The following is a 17,531-nucleotide window of genomic DNA, read 5'->3' on the forward strand; positions in this document are numbered from 1 at the left end:
CTCAGAAGTTAGCAAAGCCTGAATGAGAAACAGGACAAGAGCTCAAGAACACGATGAAATCCAGGATCAAGAAAGGTAATAGTATTTTATTTCACGACGAAAAAAATATTTCATCACTGCCGCACGATAAACTGTCACTTAACTGATTCCATGCAGGAACAGTTGTTCAAACCGGGATCAACTTCAATCGCAAGAACCGATGGGCGCTCGGTTCTTGTTTTCATGCTGCTCGAAATTCCATGCTGCTCGAACCAGGGATCCACAACCCGCAGTAGCATCAACCGCTGCTCCATCTGGCGGCAAAAGAGCTAAAACATCACTGCATCGCAAACAGTGACCAGTAACGATATCCAGGATACACCTCGGCCCTGAACTCTTCAACAGCATCTGGTATAACGTCCGTGCTGCTGTCGTATCCAGGCAAAACTCTGGCAGCACGATCGCAATCTCGATTTCCCGTTCGCCCAGCTCGGCAAAACGCGAAGTCCACGGAATACCTGCATTTTCATGTGTGAAATCCACGAACTTGTCAACTTCTTTGGTGTTGCTAGGTTGGATCCCCGGTTTTTTTGGCAATAACCTGCATTTTCAAGTGTGAAATCCACGAACTTATCAACTCCAAAAGTTTGTCCCTTGAAAGCGCAAGCTCCGGTAGCGTCTACCAGATCGATCAACAAAGAAAACGAACTTAGTCATCTTGCATGAAGGAACAACACAGAGTTGCAAGCTCCCCTCCTTAACGCTCCGTACAAACGCTAGCAACGAAGAGAAGTTCTAAGAGGCCGCAAGAAGAATCAGAAAAAGTGGACAGAGTACTCACTCTGGAGACTTCTTTGGAGCTCCTTTCCTGGATGGATATGGATTCTCCTTTCCCAGCAATTCCAAACGAACATCCCGCTTGATGTATAGTGACCAACCACGACTCAGTGATCCCGGTGGCTCGGCCACACTTCACGACACTGCAGTCGTCTACACTGGCATTCTACATTGGAATCCGAGCTTGCGGCTGAAACACTATCGTGCTTGCAAAGAATTCCAGTCAAAGAAAATGTAGAATAATACAACTAATATCTATCTCATCTTATGATGGTTACTCAGCTTTGTATAACTCTAGAACTCACTCTCACAACATTCCATCATGTTTTAAGTTTCTACTTAACTAAAATATGCTTGAATATTTTAGGACATTCTGCCATTCTTTATAATTTATAAACATTTTTGTAATAAGATTAATTTTTTTATACATTATAAACATGTTTATAATTTATAAACTTCCATTTGATCAATTGGATTAATAAATAGGAAAAACACTACTTTTAAACAAACCAAGTGTTGTTACATGCAATATCAAGAACAACTATAATTACAAATATTTACCTTAAAAATATAAATCTAAAATTTATAAAAGAGCATATCATAATTCTTTATATAAAACACAAGAAAAAAAATGTATTTTTGCATCATAAAAAGTTTTCTTCTTTGAAGAACTCCCTGGTGTGATTAATGATCTCACTAATATTCTCAGTTTGGACCAATATATAAACATGAGTTACTTCATTTTAAAATATACTAAATTAACAATATATACATAGCTAGAAAACCAATAATATACTAATGGATATGATTGAGAAAAATTAATTGCAACAATATATGAGAAGACTATGGAAATAGGTGATCAAAGTATCTAAATTAGAATATATTTTTAATAATAATAATATTGAAACTAAATGACAAATCAATATAATTTAATTTGAATGAAATAATAGTTGATATAGATTAATATAAAATAATTATTTTAAAATACGGTAAGTTTACTAACTATTTCCTAGCATATGCTGCTCAGTTAGCAAACACTGTTTTGATTATCATAATTTTACTACATAGAAAACTAAATTGGAATAGTATCAAAACAATATATATTCTCTTCCACTTTGAAAAAAAGAATTGAGAAAGTAATTATATATATGTGTTTCATTATAGAAAACTATCAAATTCCTTAAAAAGAATTATAAAAGCCAATGATATAGTGAGTTTCCATTGCAAAAAGTTGAGCATCAATACTAGTCACCACATTGCATATAACATGTGTAATAACACCTTCTTCTCTCACCCCACTAACATTACAAACATCATGTTCATCGCTAATGATTTTGAAGCTAAAAATACCTATAAAGTATTTATAATATTCTAATTTGATTTTTTCTACAAACTTCAAAAACATGTGCATGTGTTCAGTGATATAGACCATGCCTATCATGAGCTCAAACTGTCATGATTTGCTAAGGAGATGCCAAGTTGTATTTTCTATAGTCTCTAAGGAACTAAAGATAAAGATGTGTGCAAGATTGCACCCTTCACTATTATTTTGAAAATTCTTTACAATATGTCTTGGGACCACATATAGAAGCACTTGCACTATATCTTATTCATATATGGAAAGAACTTCAAAGTATGTTTTTCATAATCTTTTTCAATGGTTTATAATGCATGTTTTGTCAATAAGTGCATGGCCACTTCATCCCTAAAAACCCTTGAATAATCTCTATTTATTACAGCTGCCATGTTTGCAAAAAGTTTAGGATTGAGAAATAAATGTGAGATATTGGTTGATGCCACCATTACAAAAACAAACAAATGAACATTTTTCCAAATATTTATATAGACCACATATATAGTCTTACTCTTGGCCAATTTCTAAAGATGTTCACTTTCCTTGGATGCTTGGGGCAATCAAATTTTTAGAGACAAAGAAGCTAGCAACAAGCCACTTTTTATTCTCGATTGATGCTGATCAAAGCTCCCAAAAGGTTATTGTGTTCAAGGTTGATTAAAGTATTATACACTTTCTTTTTTTGTTCCACAGTGTGCTTTTATTTTCTATTTGTACAATATATTGTCTATAAACTTGCTACATAGTTGTATTTGGGATCCATTATATTCACTTGGTGCTAGATTGCAACCTCAAAGTCTCTTAGAGGACTCTCCACCAAACTTTGACTTCACTTTCAGTGAGTTGAGCTCCATTTTGATTATCTCCATGACTTCCTATGTGATTGAACAGCAAAAAGTTTGAAGTGGAGGTAGAGCATGAATCTCCCCGAAACTCTTCTTCCTCTTGTATGTCGATTCCTTCTCGGCTATTGTGGTCATGGCATCAGCCACACTTAAGATAACACTTCCATGCCAAAACATCTCTAGAGTCACACAATCACTTGTAAGTTCTAGAAATTTTAAGAAGAAAAACCAACAACTTTGATTTGTGAATAGCATTTGGACCCAGGATTTCATCAAGCAAAAAATATTCTAACTATGAGCTCGAAATCTCCCCTAGGTGGCTCCACAAGTTCTTTAGCTCCTTTTGCTCATTAGTGAGTGTGGAGGAAGCTATAGACTGAAATCTCACCCCAAGAAGCAAACCATGTAAAAACTCTTCAGCATAGATGGACTCCCAAGATCGTCTGGTCTTTGTGGAGTTCTATCTCCTCCTTTTTAAACTAGAAAAGCCCTTGGCAAAGAGCTACTGGATTCATTGAAATCTTGACTATATGAGCTATTTGTAGAAGCAGATAATTGGAGAAGTTACTGTTGAGACAATGCATCCTCACTCCATTTTATACCATTCCCAAGATCTTCTCCCGATAGAGAGTTGCCTTGAACTAAGTGCTTTGCAAATGATGCTTGAGCTTGGTGCCAATGGTGAGCATGGAAGTGGGATGAGCTTGGAGTTGTAGTGTGCAATGAGCTCCTATGACTTCCTCATTGTGAGAAATAAATCCTAGAGCCCCAAAAGTGGAGCCAAAAGGGTGTTATATGGTAGTGGCTAAAGCAGAATCCAAACAAAAATAACATGTTTGGACTAAAAAACTCCGACTTGAAAAGTTGAAAGTGGGAGTGGAACTCCTAATGAAGTGCTTGAGGAATGAGTATGAAACAAGCAATAAATGAATCTCTAAAAAAAAGACACAAGAGGACAAACACATGACATGTGGAAGTGTCCAAAGTAAACCCAAGATGGAATCTGAAATAGAATCTGAGGTGGACCTAGGATGGAGTTTGAAATAGACCAGAGATAGAATCCAAAATGGAGTCTGAGATGGACTCGAGATGGAGTCTAAGATGGACTTGAGATGGAGTTTAAGCTATTCAAACCCAAGGACGCTTAACCCCAAATATCCTAAGACCCTTAACCGATTAGAAAAGGGGGTGCACTCTTGTTCATGGGCCCTTTCCATCTATATTTGAACCCTTATAGATCATCTCTCGAATTGTTTCTTTTGGTTGTTTATAATTCACTATGCTTCCTTACAAGTTCACACCCTCGTGAATGGAAGCTGAAAGCTGCAGTTCTCTTGAGAGTCTCGCTCTCTTGACACTCTACCCCTTGGGTCAAGCTCAACTGAGAGCAAATTGAACTTGCCAAATGTCAATCAACATGTGGTGTGATTCCCTCTATATTTGAACCCCTATGGATCATCTTTCAAGTTGTTTCCTTTGGTTGTTTACAATCCACTATGCTTCCTTACAAGTTCACGCCCTCATGAAAGGAAATTGAGAGCTGTAGTTCTCTCGAGAGCCTCGCTCTCTTGACACCCTACCCCTTAAGTCAAGCTCAGCTGGGAGCAAACTAGACTTGTTAGATGTCAATCAATATGTGGTGTGATTCCCTTAGCCAACCAACAAAGTTGAACTCGAGACCTCTTTAATACTAAATGTAAGCTCCTGAATTTGAATTTCCTGGGAGGTCACTGTAAGTGACTAAATTTTCCATTCTACTTTAGTCACTTAACCACACTTCTAACCACTTGGAGGAGTCTCACTCACAACCTTCGTAAGTCCTATTTTGGACTTAGGGGCTTGCTAGCCCCAAGAATGGCATCCATGCCACTCAACCATTGCACTTGGTCCAAGTGCTCCACGTGTCCGATCCCATGACCGACACCCCAAGGTACCACTGACATATCAGCCTGTTACGCTAAGGCCATGCCTATTCATTTTGGTCATACCAGTGGTTTGACACCACCTACATCACAGCCTTGTCTCTCAAAGACTGGGCCATCCGTCCATGAGTAATCATCCCAGATCCACTCCTTAGCATCCTTAAAATGCTCGCAAGCATGGGGAATAGCCTTCCCTAATATCCTTTTTCCGGTCCCCACCTAGTCCCTTTCTGCCTATGGCCATGTTCGCCAACATTGCCATTGGATCGAGGCCCATCGGCCTAACCACTAAGTTCCACAATCCTCTAGCACTTCCTCACCACCTGATTGTATCTTTGGTTACTACACTAGAGGACTATTCCTCTTCCTTTCCATAGTCTGGACTTTTGGGACAATATTTCGGAACACTGTGGCCCTACGTGAGCCTTATGGGTACTTTCCCCGCCTTTCACCTTTGGGTGCTCTAGCCATGGGCTTAAAGTGAGGTTCTGTTGAGCCACGCAAGGTATCCAAGTAGGTAGTGCCACCCACACTTGGACTGGGAGCATCGACCATTCGATCTCCCGGGGGAACTAGAGCTGGCTCTTGAACACTTCACCAAGCTACCCCGCTTGACAGTCCATATTCACTCTAGTTTTGGACTTCCTAATGGTTATCCCATCACCTAACACCTGGGTACAGCCTTCTTGGGACAAACTAGCCTTTTTTGGCCAAACTAGCTCCACTAGAGTCTTCCCCCCATTATACTTTTGGAGCTCACCAAACCCCCTAGGGTCTAGGAGACGAATGCTTTGGGCTTTCACCCCCTCAGACTTGAACTCGAACTCGGACTCGGACTCAGACTCGCGCTAGGGCTCGGACTTGGACTCAGACTCAGGCTCGGGCTCGGTCTCGGTCTCGGCCTCGGTCTCGGTTTTGGTCTTGGTCTCGGTCCCGGTCTCGTTCTCGATCTCGACTTCGGACTCCATCTCGGATTCCATCTCGGACTCCATCTCGGGTCCATCTCAAACTCCATCTCAGATCCATCTCAGACTCCATCTCGGATCCATCTCGGATCCATCTTGGACTCCATCTTGGACTCCATTTTGAACTCCATCTTGGGTCTATCTCGGACTCCATCTTAGGTCCATCTTGGACTTCATCTTGGTCCATCTTCTAGAGACTCATTTATTTCTTGCTTTGTGCTTGTTCTTCGGGCACTTCATTGGGAGTTCCACTCCCGCTCTCGACCTTTCAAGTCAGAGCCTTTTAGTCCAAATGTGTTATGTTCATTTGGCTTTCACTTCGGCCACTACCATGTGGCACCCTTTTGGCTCCACTTTGGGGTCTAGGGATTTTGTGTCTCATAGTCACCTAGCCTAGTATTATTTAAACCTAAAGACACTTAACCCTAAATATCCAAAGACCCTTAACCGATTAGAAAAGAGGGTGCACTCTTGTTCATAGACCCTTTCCCTTTATATTTGAACCCCTATGGATCATCTCTCGACTCGTTCCCTTTGGTTGCTTACAAAAACGGTCATCCCTCGGGGGGGGGGGGGGGCTGTAGGGGGTTTAGGTTGCAAGCAGAAGGTGGGGAGAGTACCTATGAAACTTGTGTAGAGCTATGGTGTTCCGAAATATTGTTTTAAAGTCCCAAATTGTGGAAAAAAAGAGGAGTAGTCCTCTAATGTAATGACTAATGATACGGTCACATGGTAAGGAAGTCCTAGAGGATAGTGGGACTTAGTGGTTAAGCCTATGGGCCGTAACCTAGTGGTAATGTTGGCGAACACGGCTATAAACATAAAAAGACTTGTAGGGATTGAAAAAGGGATATTAGGGAAGGTTATTTCCCATGTTTGTAGGCATCCTAAGGATGCTAAGGAGTGGATCTGGGAAGATCACTCATAGACGGATGGCTCAGTCTTTGAAAGATAGGACTGGGATGTAGGTAGTGTTGGATCATCAGTGTGATAAAGGTGAATGGGCATGATCTTAGTGTACCGGGCTCATACATTGATGGTACATCGGTTATGGGATCTAACACATAGAGCACTTAGACCAAGTGCAAAAGTTGAGTGGCATGAATGCCATTCTTGGGGCTAATAAGTCCCTAAGTCTAGAATTAGACTTATGGAGGTTGTGAGTGAAATTCTTCTAAGTGGTCGAAGGTGTGGTTAAATGACTAAAGTAAAATGGAAAATTTAGTTGCTTACACTCATTTTATTGGGGGTTTGAATGATTCTTGAGTGGAGGAACCAATTTTGCAATTTCTTACTGTCACTCTATGGTGGTGCTAGAGATTCTTGAGCTATAACAACCGATCCGACATCCAAAGCAGCAAGAAACCTTGACATGTCGCTAATGCTGTGGAAATCCCAATCGCCCTTGATCAAATCTATATAACTCTTCCTTCACATAACCCTAAATCTCATAATTAGGTTTTGGACTTGAGGGCACCACCAGGAATCAAAAGAACTCCCTTCTTATTTTTTGCCATATCATTTGAGCACATGCATTCCTTATGGTGCCTTATTTGCTTAATAGATGCAATCTAGTAACTGTAGTCTACATGGTTTTGAGACCCTAAATTGGAGACACTAGCTGTTGTTGCCATCACAGAGAGATCCTAAATTAAGCAACTGATTAACCAAAAGTTAATCACAGTCATTGGCCTAACACTTTGCTTGTTTTTTGCCATGTCATCGAGCACATGCACAGATTTAATTTGTGAAATTGAACACCAGAATTATTTAAGAAATAACTATTAATTAATGAATATTTTATATCATATAGTAATTATTAGTCATAATAGCAATTTTTATGGCAAAAAACCTGTTTTACAGGTTAATTTTAAATAAGATTCACTAAAACTATAATCACATGTAAATGGACCAAGACAAAACTTTGTTCCCAAGGAATAACCTTTACTCTTTAGTTTGGAGTGAAGTTCATTCTTCTTCATAGTTTTTTTAATTTTCAATTGTACTCCAAATTAAGTTTGCTCCACCAGAGTGAAGTTTACTCCAACAAATGTACCTGGTCAAAGATAGTGAAACAGTTGGTCCATAGCATCCTCTTTGTGGGCAGTAAAGCCTTAAACGGACGCCCTTGACTTTGCTCTCAAGGGACCTCTCGTTTTGAATCATCAGCAGGAGGCTTGATCTTCGAAGCTATGTTTGCTCTTCACGATGGTATAGATGATAAAAAAAAAATACAAAGATGAGAATACTCACTTCTGCAATGTCGAGGAGTTTCATCAGCTTGCTTTTCTTAGTTCTTAGCACTCGGTGCTCGATTTTCGCTAGCTCAAGCTTCTTCGTCTCCATGTCTTTGCCACAATTTCTTTGACTATAGAAATCTTGCTCCACTTTGATGACTGGCTGCTGAATCACAAAGAGAAACGAAAAAATAGATTAGAGCTGTGAATCCACAACTCGCCCAAGCTGTGTATGAAATCGAAAGGCGTGGTGTACCATGTCTTTTTACGACAACATTGAAGCTTCTGGCGAACAGCTTCCATGCAAAGCGTGAACTTGGTCAGGCCCAGGAATTGCATATGGGCGGGAAAGTTTAAAAACACAAGGGCTAAAGGTATTTAGAGTTAATTAAGCTAAACAACTGATAATAATGCAAACCTGTTTATCTTTTTCTCTTGTCAGTCCTTGTTTTGACGGAAAGGATATGTGAAATCACTGGAAATCACCAACAGATCTTTCAGTTAAGGTGGGACGAATCGAAAAGAGCATGGAATGTTTGTTTTGGTGCTCCATTGATTATTGCGTTGGAACTGGCAGGTGTGTCACATAATCAAATCCAGGATCAAGTGAAAAAGGTAATAATATTTCATTTCAAAATGAAAGAGCTTAAAGAACACGATCAAAGCGAGAAAGGTAGCATGAAAAACTTTCACTTAACTGATTGTTCAAACCGGATGCGGCGGAGCAGATGTTCAAACCGGGGATCAACTTCAATCGCAAGAACCGAGCGCCCGGAATTCCATGCTGCTCGAACCATGGATCCGCAACCCGCAGTAGCATCAACCACTGCTCCATCCGGCGGGCAAAAGAGCTCTAACATTACTTGCATCGCAAACGGTGACCGGTAACGATATCCAGGATACAGCTCGGCCCTCAACTCGTCAACCACATTTGGTATAACGTCCGTGCCGCTGTCGTATCCAGGCAAAACTCTGGCAGCGCGATCGCAATCTCGTTTTCCCGTTCGCCCAGCTCGGCAAAGCGCGAAGTAAGTCCAGGCAAATACCTGCATTTTCAACTGTGAAATCCACGAACTTATCAACTTTTGTTGCTCTGTACCTTCAGCTTGTGACCATCACCTTGCAAAGTCTCGATGCCGATGTTGTTCACGAGGCAGCCAGTCGCAAACTCCGCAAATCGAAACGATTTCGCCACAGTTGCAAGCTCTCCTGCCCAGGTCGAAGATGGTGGAAGAATGAAAAGAACCGTGCCGGAGTCTGTGAGCAGCTCGTTTGCCACCTCCATGGCCTTGGAGATATGCTCGCTGGTGAGAACGTTCCATGGAGAGATTCTTCCATCGATCCAAGGGAGGCCGTCGGGCATGTCGAAGAACACGAAGTCCACCAGATTGCAATGGAGGCCATCGAAGAGCATGAAGTAGCTCGCCAGAATGGGATCGTTTCCTCCTCTCAAATCTCCGATCCAGCGTCTAAATGCTCGACTCTCGAAGGAATGAGCTTCCAAGAGCTTCATGTAATCTCCTATCAAGACGGTAAATTTTGCGAGTGGGTTTTCACGAGAACTTGGATGAACCTGGCACTCCAAGAATGAAAAACAGAGGACATAAACGAAGAACTAACCATCCTGTGTGAAGTTTTAGAGAAGTGTATGAAAGCTTGGGTTCTCTTGTTTACCTCCAATCCTACTTATCAAGGGAATTAGAAAATAAGAAAATCTGTGTAAGTTACGTACCTGTGCCAAGGTCACGAGATTTGGGACGACATTTTTTCTGTTTTCGAATTCTCGAAGATCCAGTCGAATCTAGAAACCATTCCAAAACTTTTTAATTTATCTCAAATGCCATCGATTACCTGGATGGAAACGTTGGTAGATTTTTGCCTCGAAATCTGTTTTTGGTCTCTTCGCAGGAAGCTCTAGATACCAGGGACACAAAACTTTCTCTCCTGGCGAGCCAAAGTCGAATCCCGACTCATACATCCCAGAGTTTTGCTGTGATCCCGCCAAGAGCTGCTCAAGCACTGCCTCGGAGTACGCTGGTGCATCACCCGAGTTCGTAAGATACCTGTGAGATATAGAAAGCGTGTTTGTGTCCTTCGAAGAAAAAACAGAAGAAAGTTTTACCTGTAAACAGCTCGTTTCGCGAAGAAAGGTTGTCCAGGTTGATTCTTCGAAGAGCTCGATGAATTCTCCGGTAACCATCCATCGCCCAAGAGCTCTAAAGACTCACGGACGTACTCCGCGAAACTTACTCCAGTGGCCGCCGAGTAAAGATAATGTTTCCACGAGGCCAGAAGCTCCTCTCCATGCTTGATTGTCTGATCGATGTAGACTTTGTGCCTCATGAAACTCTCGATTTTACTCTCGAGAGAGCTCTCGTTTTGGATCATCAGTTCGTTGAGATGCTGGAGGGCAAGAGGTTTGATCTTCGAGGCTAAGGTTGCTCTTTGCGATGTTATAGATGATCTCCACTGGTGCCTTGGCATTCCCTACACAGAACAAAAAATTTATAAGAAGAGAAAAATATGAGAAGACTCACTTCCACGAGCACACATCTCGGCAATACAATCGAGCCAGTCTTGGTTGCGATTGACATCTGCGATGTTGAGGAGTTTCAACAGCTTGGTTCTCTTAGTACTTCGTACTCGGTGCTGGATTTTCAGTAACTCAAGCTTCTTCGTCTCGTCGTCTTTGTCAGAGTTTCTTCGAAGATAGAAATCTTGCTCCGCCTTGATCATCGGCTGTTGAATCACAAAAAGTAGAACACTTTAGTTTAGAGCTATGAATCCACATAAATTTTACTTACTCTTGCCCAAGCCGTGTGTATGAAATCGAAAGGCATGGTGTACCATGTCTCTTTACGACCACGTTGAAGCTTCCTGCGAACATCTTCCATCCATTCTCTTCCATACAAAGCGTGAACTTGGTCGATGGTCATCAGGCCCAGGAATCGCAAGTACTCGATCTCATGGACGAGCGTATGAGCTTGAAATGCAAACTGGCTCAGTCTGGTGGATAGAAAGCTCAAGAGTTAGCAAAGTGGTGAGGAAAAACGAGAGAAAAGAAGCTCAAGAACAATGAAAAGAAGAAGCAAACTACTTACTCGTTGAGTTTGTGGCAGGCACTCTTGAGCTTGAGCAGCTCTTTCTCGTCTCTGGCAGCGATCATCACCACCGGGACCTCGATATGCCGCTCGAGATCACCCGAGAAACGATCCTGGATACACTTCATCCACGCCAGCAACCGGTGGTTTCCATCCACCACGAAGAACATCTTCCCAACCAGATACTTCGTCCCGGGGTGTTGATCCAAAGCTCGGTCGAAAGCCGCCGATTTCCTCCGCCAGATCTCGTCCCACGAGTCTCTGGCGGTGCTAGTCACCGCCTCCATCCTCGTCGTCCCGGGAGCAAACGGTGAGACGATGAAGCTGGAGCTTCCAGCGCTCGCGACGAAGCCCAGGTTGGCGAAGGCGGTGTAGAGCAGTTTACCTGGCTGGCGCGGCGGACGAGATGGGTTTGCGCTAGCCGGCACAAGGGAATCGCCGGGATGAGCTCTCTCGGCCCATTCCATGCCAGATCGCTGAGAACTTTGTCTAGTGTTCTCTCTCGCGCCTGGAATACGGTGTTCTTCACACGATCGCCGATCAGCGCATTGGAATAGGATCCGGGCAATGCTTCTTCATCTGGAAACAAAGGAATCAAATAGAGATTTCGACCTAGAGACTCACGATCGCGATCGGCATTGGATGGATCTTCCCGCGGCCTCTTCTGTCAATAAGAAAGAAAGGAGAGGACAGATTTTAGCTCGATAGAACAGCGATCGAAACCACCATAGCTTTACCTTCGCCCACATTGCCAATTTTTAGGGCAATCTTGGCGGGAATTTTAAAAATGAAGGGCTAATATTAATCATATTTAATTAAGCTAAACCACTAATATGGAAAATCTATGATTCTTTGTCGAATCGCTCCCGCATTTTCTCCGCGAAGAGCCGAGTTTTCTCCTCGAATTTCTTGCCCAAGCTCAGCATTTTCTCGCGCCTCGTCCCTTTCTTCCTCTTGCTCTCGCTGGAATCCTCGTCGATCGCTCCTTGGAAATCGCCACTGCCTTCCATCATCGCTCCTGCTACTTCCCTGGCGGCTCGATGATCCCGCTCGATCTTCCTGTCCAGCAATGGTTTCTCCAGCTCGGACGTGCCACCGCTAGTTTCGCCAGTGATCAACCTTTCGTGCTCGTCCTTTACTTCCGGAGGAGAAGCTTCGTTCCTGTGATTGCTTCCTTCTCTCGGCTTCTCTGGCGGCTTTGTCTCGGCTAGATTTTGAGGAAACGGAGCAGCACTTTGCTGGACCCAGTTCCCATCGTCCGAAACCATCCAGCGAATGTGGATATCTTCGCTGTTTGGATACACCATAGTTTCGTGCACGAGAATCTGCAAACGAGTGGCTCGATCACTCAGCTTGATGGTAGTGGAAATAAAAAAAAAAAACAAAAAGAGGAACCTGGATTCGTTCGGCGATGTAAGTTATCAGTGGCCCTGTCGTGATCTTATGGTCCCCAACGGAAGGCTCGGGGAAGAGCTCTAGTGCCGGCATTGATGAGAAGGAGTACCAGATGCGGTCGGACGGCGATGCCTTTATTCGGAGCTGTAAGGTTCCCTTGATTGACACTACTCGCATCGACAAAGTGAGTGGAACCTGAGAAGAGCATACGAGATATCTAAGCCAAAGTTTTCCAGAAAATCCATCTCTCTGTACCTGGGAAACTTGATCAGCGACCGAAGACAAGAAAGCCTTCCATTGACTCCACCGCTTTCTTTTCGCGCTGCCTGGATCACCCAACATCAAAGCTTGCTCTTCTTAGGAAGGAGAAGAGGAAAACGATTTTCTTCTTACCTGAGCCCCCCTGATCTCCCGAACCTTCTCCAGCCACCTCCAAATCATCCTCCACGGTTTCCAAGCTTTTGTTTATAATGTCAGCAGTCGCTGCCGCTGCCGAGCTTGTGTCGTTTTTCGGTTCAACTCCAACTCGAGACTCTCTCATGTCCAGCCTCGTCTCGAGAGTGAGAACGGCACCACCGGTATACTCAATATCGGCTTCCACTCCAAAAGTGTCGTCCGAGAGGGGAAGAGCTCGGAGCCCGTGGACGACCGGGCAAGACTTGCCAATATCAACCCGAGAGCAAGTGATCGGGCTGATGTAGCTAGGAGTTGGAATTCTCGACAAGAGCGTCTGCAACACCAGTGGTCAAAAACATCTCCTTCCGTGACAGAAAAGTGTTATCGTATAAGAGGTGAACCTGGATCCGAGTATGAAAAACGGAGATGAAGTCCGAGCTGTGGTACAAGTCGAAGAAGAGCCGCGAGAGCATGAGATTCAGCGCAGCAACACTGCTGTCGGGGAGATGTTTCGCAGGGAGCACGTCAAACTCGGCACTTCCAAACTCCGTAGCGTCTGCCAGATTTCTGAACGACGAGCCTTCCATCGTACTATCTGAATGGTTCGCGTCCGACTCTCCCTTTGCTTGGTCGATTTCCTGGTAGCTATTGCTAGTATGAAGAAAAGGCTCCTCGGGCTTCAAATCTTCGGTCTGGACGGTCACGGCTTTGGTCCTTGCACCGTCGACTTTTTTCTTCTTTAGCAGTCGTTTCCACGACATGGATTTCTTCGTCGCGGGAGCACTCCCTCTGAAGTTCTTGCTGCTGCTAGAGCCGGCCTTGAAAACCTCTGGATAGTTTTGTTTGAGGCCAGTCACGTATTCCGCAAACTCATGCTTGAGCTTGGAGTACCAGTCGTCTGGCCCGTAGTCTTTCCTTGCAGCTGCACGAAGCGCCTCACACCATGTTTCTTTCTCCCATCCCGTTTTGAAGTAGAGCAAGCATACCGTGGTTCCCAGGAGAGTTCGACTGGAGTGCTCCACTTTGATAGGATATTTCTTGGCCCTGCAAGGATTGGAAGAGAAAAAGAGTGAAAAATCTGGATAGAAAACGCTAGAGCAAGCATGGACCAAAGAGCACAAAGAGAAAAACAATATAGAATGCCCAGATCTCAGGAAGTCTACGAAGATGGAAATAAAAAACACGTACCACTTCCTCGTTTCTGCTGCTGTGCTTGACACGGCCAGGACACTGCATCCTTGCAACTGGATGGAAGAAACCGCACCATCGCTGCCGGTGAGAATCAAGGTCCGATCTTGCAACTTGGCAAACTTGAGTGAAACGGAGATCTCGTTTTTCTGCTCGGTTGCCTTCTTTTGCTTTCGATCTTTGGGTAGCAACTTGGAGCTGTTCGCATTCTCTACTTGAAAAGGAGACACAGAAGCCACCCAAATTTCTCCCTGGAACAAGAAAAAAAAATCCCATCGTTTCATTCTGATTTTTATTTCGAGCGAAAGGAAACTCCTCACTCACCTCGATGGAGATTTTCGATGGAGAATTTGGATCGGCTTCCATGGAGAAGGACGGTAGAATCGCCGCTGCCGCTTTGTGGCGATGGCGGGGCTTGTGGACGAACAAGTACCACAGAACCGCAATCTCCACAACCCCTAAAGCCAGAGCTCCCAGCAAGAAACTGGCAATGTAGCCGATCACCATCGCTTGGCGCTGCGATGGACCAGACCTAGAAGAGGAACAAGAAGACGAACCGCGGAGACTTTCTCGCCGTTGCCCTAGCGATGGCGATGCCTGCTTACCAGCGCCATCGCGCACAGCTCCTCGTGGCGGGGCGGCATTGCGGCGTGGGCGATGGATGGATTGCTGCCATCGCTGGGCCGCCGCTTCCCCGATGGATCGATGATTCAGCGCCCAAACACGAGAAATGTATGCCTCGCTTAGAGGCGAGAATTGGCATCTCTGTCCAATGACACTTTTTATAAGTTACCAGATGCGAATATTTACTCGTTGCAAGCCCAGTTAAAATTAAAATATGTTTATAATTAATAAACCCGTGATTAATATAAAGACAATGAGAACCGTTGGATGTGCTAGCTTTTAATATACCAAAGTAGTACACATTAACATAATTTATAAATTTGTTTTAGTAAGAAGTCAGTATGTCCGAGTGGTTAAGGAGACAGACTTGAAATCTGTTGGGTTACACCCTCGCAGGTTCGAATCCTGCTGCTGACGCAAATTTTATATAATATTTAGATTTTAATAAACTTAGTACCTTCTATGTGAAGATCCCGGAGGAAGATCACATTCATACTTGTCTTGCTACAAAAAATACACATATCTTGGCCGCGCTGTCGATCAGCGAGCTTCTGATGAACTTTGATCCAAGTTCTAAGAAACCCAACTCGCTAGCACGCCCGGATCATCGCCAAGTTGATGTTGTTAGCCAGTTTGGCCACCTTGTGGGTTGTGGCGGCCTTGAATCGATCAACCCTAGCCACCTTGAGACTCTCCTCCACGGAATAGTGTCTCTCCCTGTGCTGCCTGGGAACATAGAAAGTGGGCAGCGCTCTAGGGCAGCTCTTCCTCGTCACCTCCGCCATCTCCACGTCCGCGTCATCGATCTCCATTCCATCGTACGCCATCGTCACTTCCATCGCACAATCCATTAGAAACCTAGGTTAGCCTTTCAATCTCTCGAGCTTTAACATATAAAAACGATTATTGTATCTTACGCCACATTTTAAGGTAGCGTATCACATAAAATGTAGAATGTATGTAGTTAGTATAGGATGACATTTTACGGGAATGTCGGGCCAAGAGTGGGACAAGAACAAAGTACATCGAAAGCTATGGTTTTGTTCGTGCTGGTGTTCTTGAGATCATTCTTTCACCATGATGTCACCAGCAAGAATCTTCATCGTGTCGAATGCTCGGGTTTGATGGAGAGCACCAACCAGCGATCCATTCCATTACGAGGAGCTGCGTGTTCTTCGCTTGGAAGCCGAGCAATCACCCCGGCAGCCATGCGTGTTGGGTCTGGGTTGCGCCACTCCCGGCACACTCCTATGATGTTTCGCCTCGTACAGCCACGAGGATCCTCGATAAAAAGCTCCAGCTCCTAAAGTTTCTCGCGGAAGTTTCAGTGGCAAACATGTTGAGAGCGCTGGCGATCTTGGTCGCCATCTCTGCTGCGTTGCAAGGTACGTAACCTGTGTAGAGATCTTGTCACCTCACTTGAGTTTTAGGATCAGCGGATGCTGCGAGAGGAAGAAACCAGCTCCAAGTGAGTGCTAGAAATTGACAAGGAAGCTAACATACTTATCATTGAGCAGAGCTTAACGAGGATCGGTGGAGCGCAATCTGGAAAACACCACTTGCAAGCGCGGTCTAGAAACCGAGAAAAACTTCTTAGCATCGAGAAGAGGCTACTACCAAAGACTGCTGCATCGCTATCTGGAAGAAACCATATCCGAGTAAGTTTCAGAGCGAGATAAACAAAACGAAACTTCTCCTTGCCTTTTGTGATCAGAACTTGTCAGCTAGGAGGACGCTGGAGCTTCTAGAACTGGCGCCTCCAGCAGTTCCATCCGAATCCAAAAGGCTCGTTCCAACGGGTCCCGATCCTCTACACCACAGCACGAGAACTGAGACGCTGCATCCAAGGCAACCTCTAGCGTGAGACAGCTCGAAAGAAAATATTTTCTGGCTATGGCATTAGCTGAAGTGTTCGAAAGCAAAAGAAAAAAAAACTTCCATCTCACGCTGATTGCGTCTCCTCTCACGCCCTCACAGCGTACTTTCTCATCGGGAAGTAAGCCTCCTTCTTCTTTTGCTTCTCCGTCTTGAGGGAAAGCTGCGAAGAAACACAAACGAGAAAGTTTTAAAGCTTCCACCTCTGCAATGGAGATTCTAAATTGTTTACCTGATGCTTTGTCAAGCGTCGCCTGATCGCTCGGGTCTTCTTTGGATGAAGATCCAGAGGCATGTACTTCTTGTTCTTGTAGGCCTCTCTCAGCTTGGCCTTCTGGGTCTGGGAGATTACTGTGAGAACTCGCGCGATCGAGAGCCTCACAACCTTGCTGGAAACACCGAAATTATAATCCGCTGGAAAGAATCGCGACAAAACACTCGAAAGACTCACATTTTGGAGAGCTTATTAGGGGCGCCTCCAGTGACTTTGGCCACGCGCAGCAAAGCGAGCTCGGATTTGAGATCCTTGAGCTGGACGAGCAAATCCTGCTTAGATTTCGTGCGCAGCTCGTGCACCTTGATCTTCACTGCACGAGAGACAAGGAAATCGATCGAACCAGTGCGAGAACGAGCGATCGAAGAAGAACATACCCATCTTGCGCCAATGCTCTCAAGAACCCTAAAAAACACAAACCCCTATCGAATATGCCGAATCGTTTTGAATGAAGGGTGAAAAAGGCGCACTGACGTGGCTCAATCCCGGCGCTCGGATGTATGCCATTTCCATCCAGGTTTCTTTTTTTAATGGCGGAG

The 17,531-nt window shown here is 44.2% G+C and overlaps 3 protein-coding genes and 1 non-coding gene across 4 annotated transcripts; 2 read left to right on the forward strand and 2 right to left on the reverse strand.

Moving 5' to 3' along the window:
- Nucleotides 1-12,019: 12,019 nt before the first annotated feature.
- LOC9647876 (testis-expressed protein 2) lies at nt 12,020-15,067 on the reverse strand. Its single transcript, XM_024685426.1, has 7 exons — nt 14,544-15,067; nt 14,220-14,470; nt 13,433-14,075; nt 13,029-13,365; nt 12,891-12,961; nt 12,636-12,830; nt 12,020-12,565 (listed from the first exon to the last, which is right to left on the reverse strand). Exons 1-7 carry the CDS (start codon nt 14,724-14,726, stop codon nt 12,083-12,085), a joined length of 2,163 nt encoding a protein of 720 aa, XP_024541194.1. The 5' UTR covers nt 14,727-15,067; the 3' UTR covers nt 12,020-12,082.
- A 111-nt stretch (nt 15,068-15,178) lies between these two features.
- TRNAS-UGA lies at nt 15,179-15,260 on the forward strand. Its single transcript has one exon. It is a non-coding gene; the product is annotated as a tRNA-Ser (tRNA).
- A 557-nt stretch (nt 15,261-15,817) lies between these two features.
- On the forward strand, nt 15,818-16,777 carry LOC112349940. The gene is made up of 4 exons (XM_024685239.1): nt 15,818-16,055; nt 16,268-16,311; nt 16,361-16,501; nt 16,558-16,777. Exons 1-4 carry the CDS (start codon nt 15,818-15,820, stop codon nt 16,705-16,707), a joined length of 573 nt encoding a protein of 190 aa, XP_024541007.1. The 3' UTR covers nt 16,708-16,777.
- LOC9647877 (60S ribosomal protein L35) lies at nt 16,716-17,387 on the reverse strand. Its single transcript, XM_002980340.2, has 4 exons — nt 17,370-17,387; nt 17,170-17,305; nt 16,951-17,107; nt 16,716-16,881 (listed from the first exon to the last, which is right to left on the reverse strand). Exons 1-4 carry the CDS (start codon nt 17,371-17,373, stop codon nt 16,807-16,809), a joined length of 372 nt encoding a protein of 123 aa, XP_002980386.1. The 5' UTR covers nt 17,374-17,387; the 3' UTR covers nt 16,716-16,806.
- Between the last annotated feature and the right edge of the window lie 144 nt (nt 17,388-17,531).

The sequence above is a fragment of the Selaginella moellendorffii genome, unplaced genomic scaffold (assembly GCF_000143415.4).
Source record: "Selaginella moellendorffii unplaced genomic scaffold, v1.0 SELMOscaffold_44, whole genome shotgun sequence".
NCBI lineage: Eukaryota > Viridiplantae > Streptophyta > Lycopodiopsida > Selaginellales > Selaginellaceae > Selaginella > Selaginella moellendorffii.

Bases quoted from the DNA above. Each gene is read 5' to 3' on its own strand.
- LOC112349940 (XM_024685239.1), top strand. From the start codon at position 15,818: ATGACATTTTACGGGAATGTCGGGCCAAGAGTGGGACAAGAACAAAGT. The intron at 16,312-16,360 runs GTGAGTGCTAGA...ATCATTGAGCAG, and splicing joins GAGGAAGAAACCAGCTCCAA to AGCTTAACGAGGATCGGTGG. The intron at 16,502-16,557 runs GTAAGTTTCAGA...TTTTGTGATCAG, and splicing joins CTGGAAGAAACCATATCCGA to AACTTGTCAGCTAGGAGGAC.
- LOC9647876 (XM_024685426.1), bottom strand. From the start codon at position 14,726: ATGGTGATCGGCTACATTGCCAGTTTCTTGCTGGGAGCTCTGGCTTTA. The intron at 14,471-14,543 runs GTGAGTGAGGAG...TTCTTGTTCCAG, and splicing joins CATCGAAAATCTCCATCGAG to GGAGAAATTTGGGTGGCTTC. The intron at 14,076-14,219 runs GTACGTGTTTTT...CAATCCTTGCAG, and splicing joins GCAGCAGAAACGAGGAAGTG to GGCCAAGAAATATCCTATCA.
- LOC9647877 (XM_002980340.2), bottom strand. The intron at 17,108-17,169 runs GTGAGTCTTTCG...CGGTGTTTCCAG, and splicing joins CCTAATAAGCTCTCCAAAAT to CAAGGTTGTGAGGCTCTCGA. The intron at 16,882-16,950 runs GTAAACAATTTA...GTTTCTTCGCAG, and splicing joins GACGCTTGACAAAGCATCAG to CTTTCCCTCAAGACGGAGAA.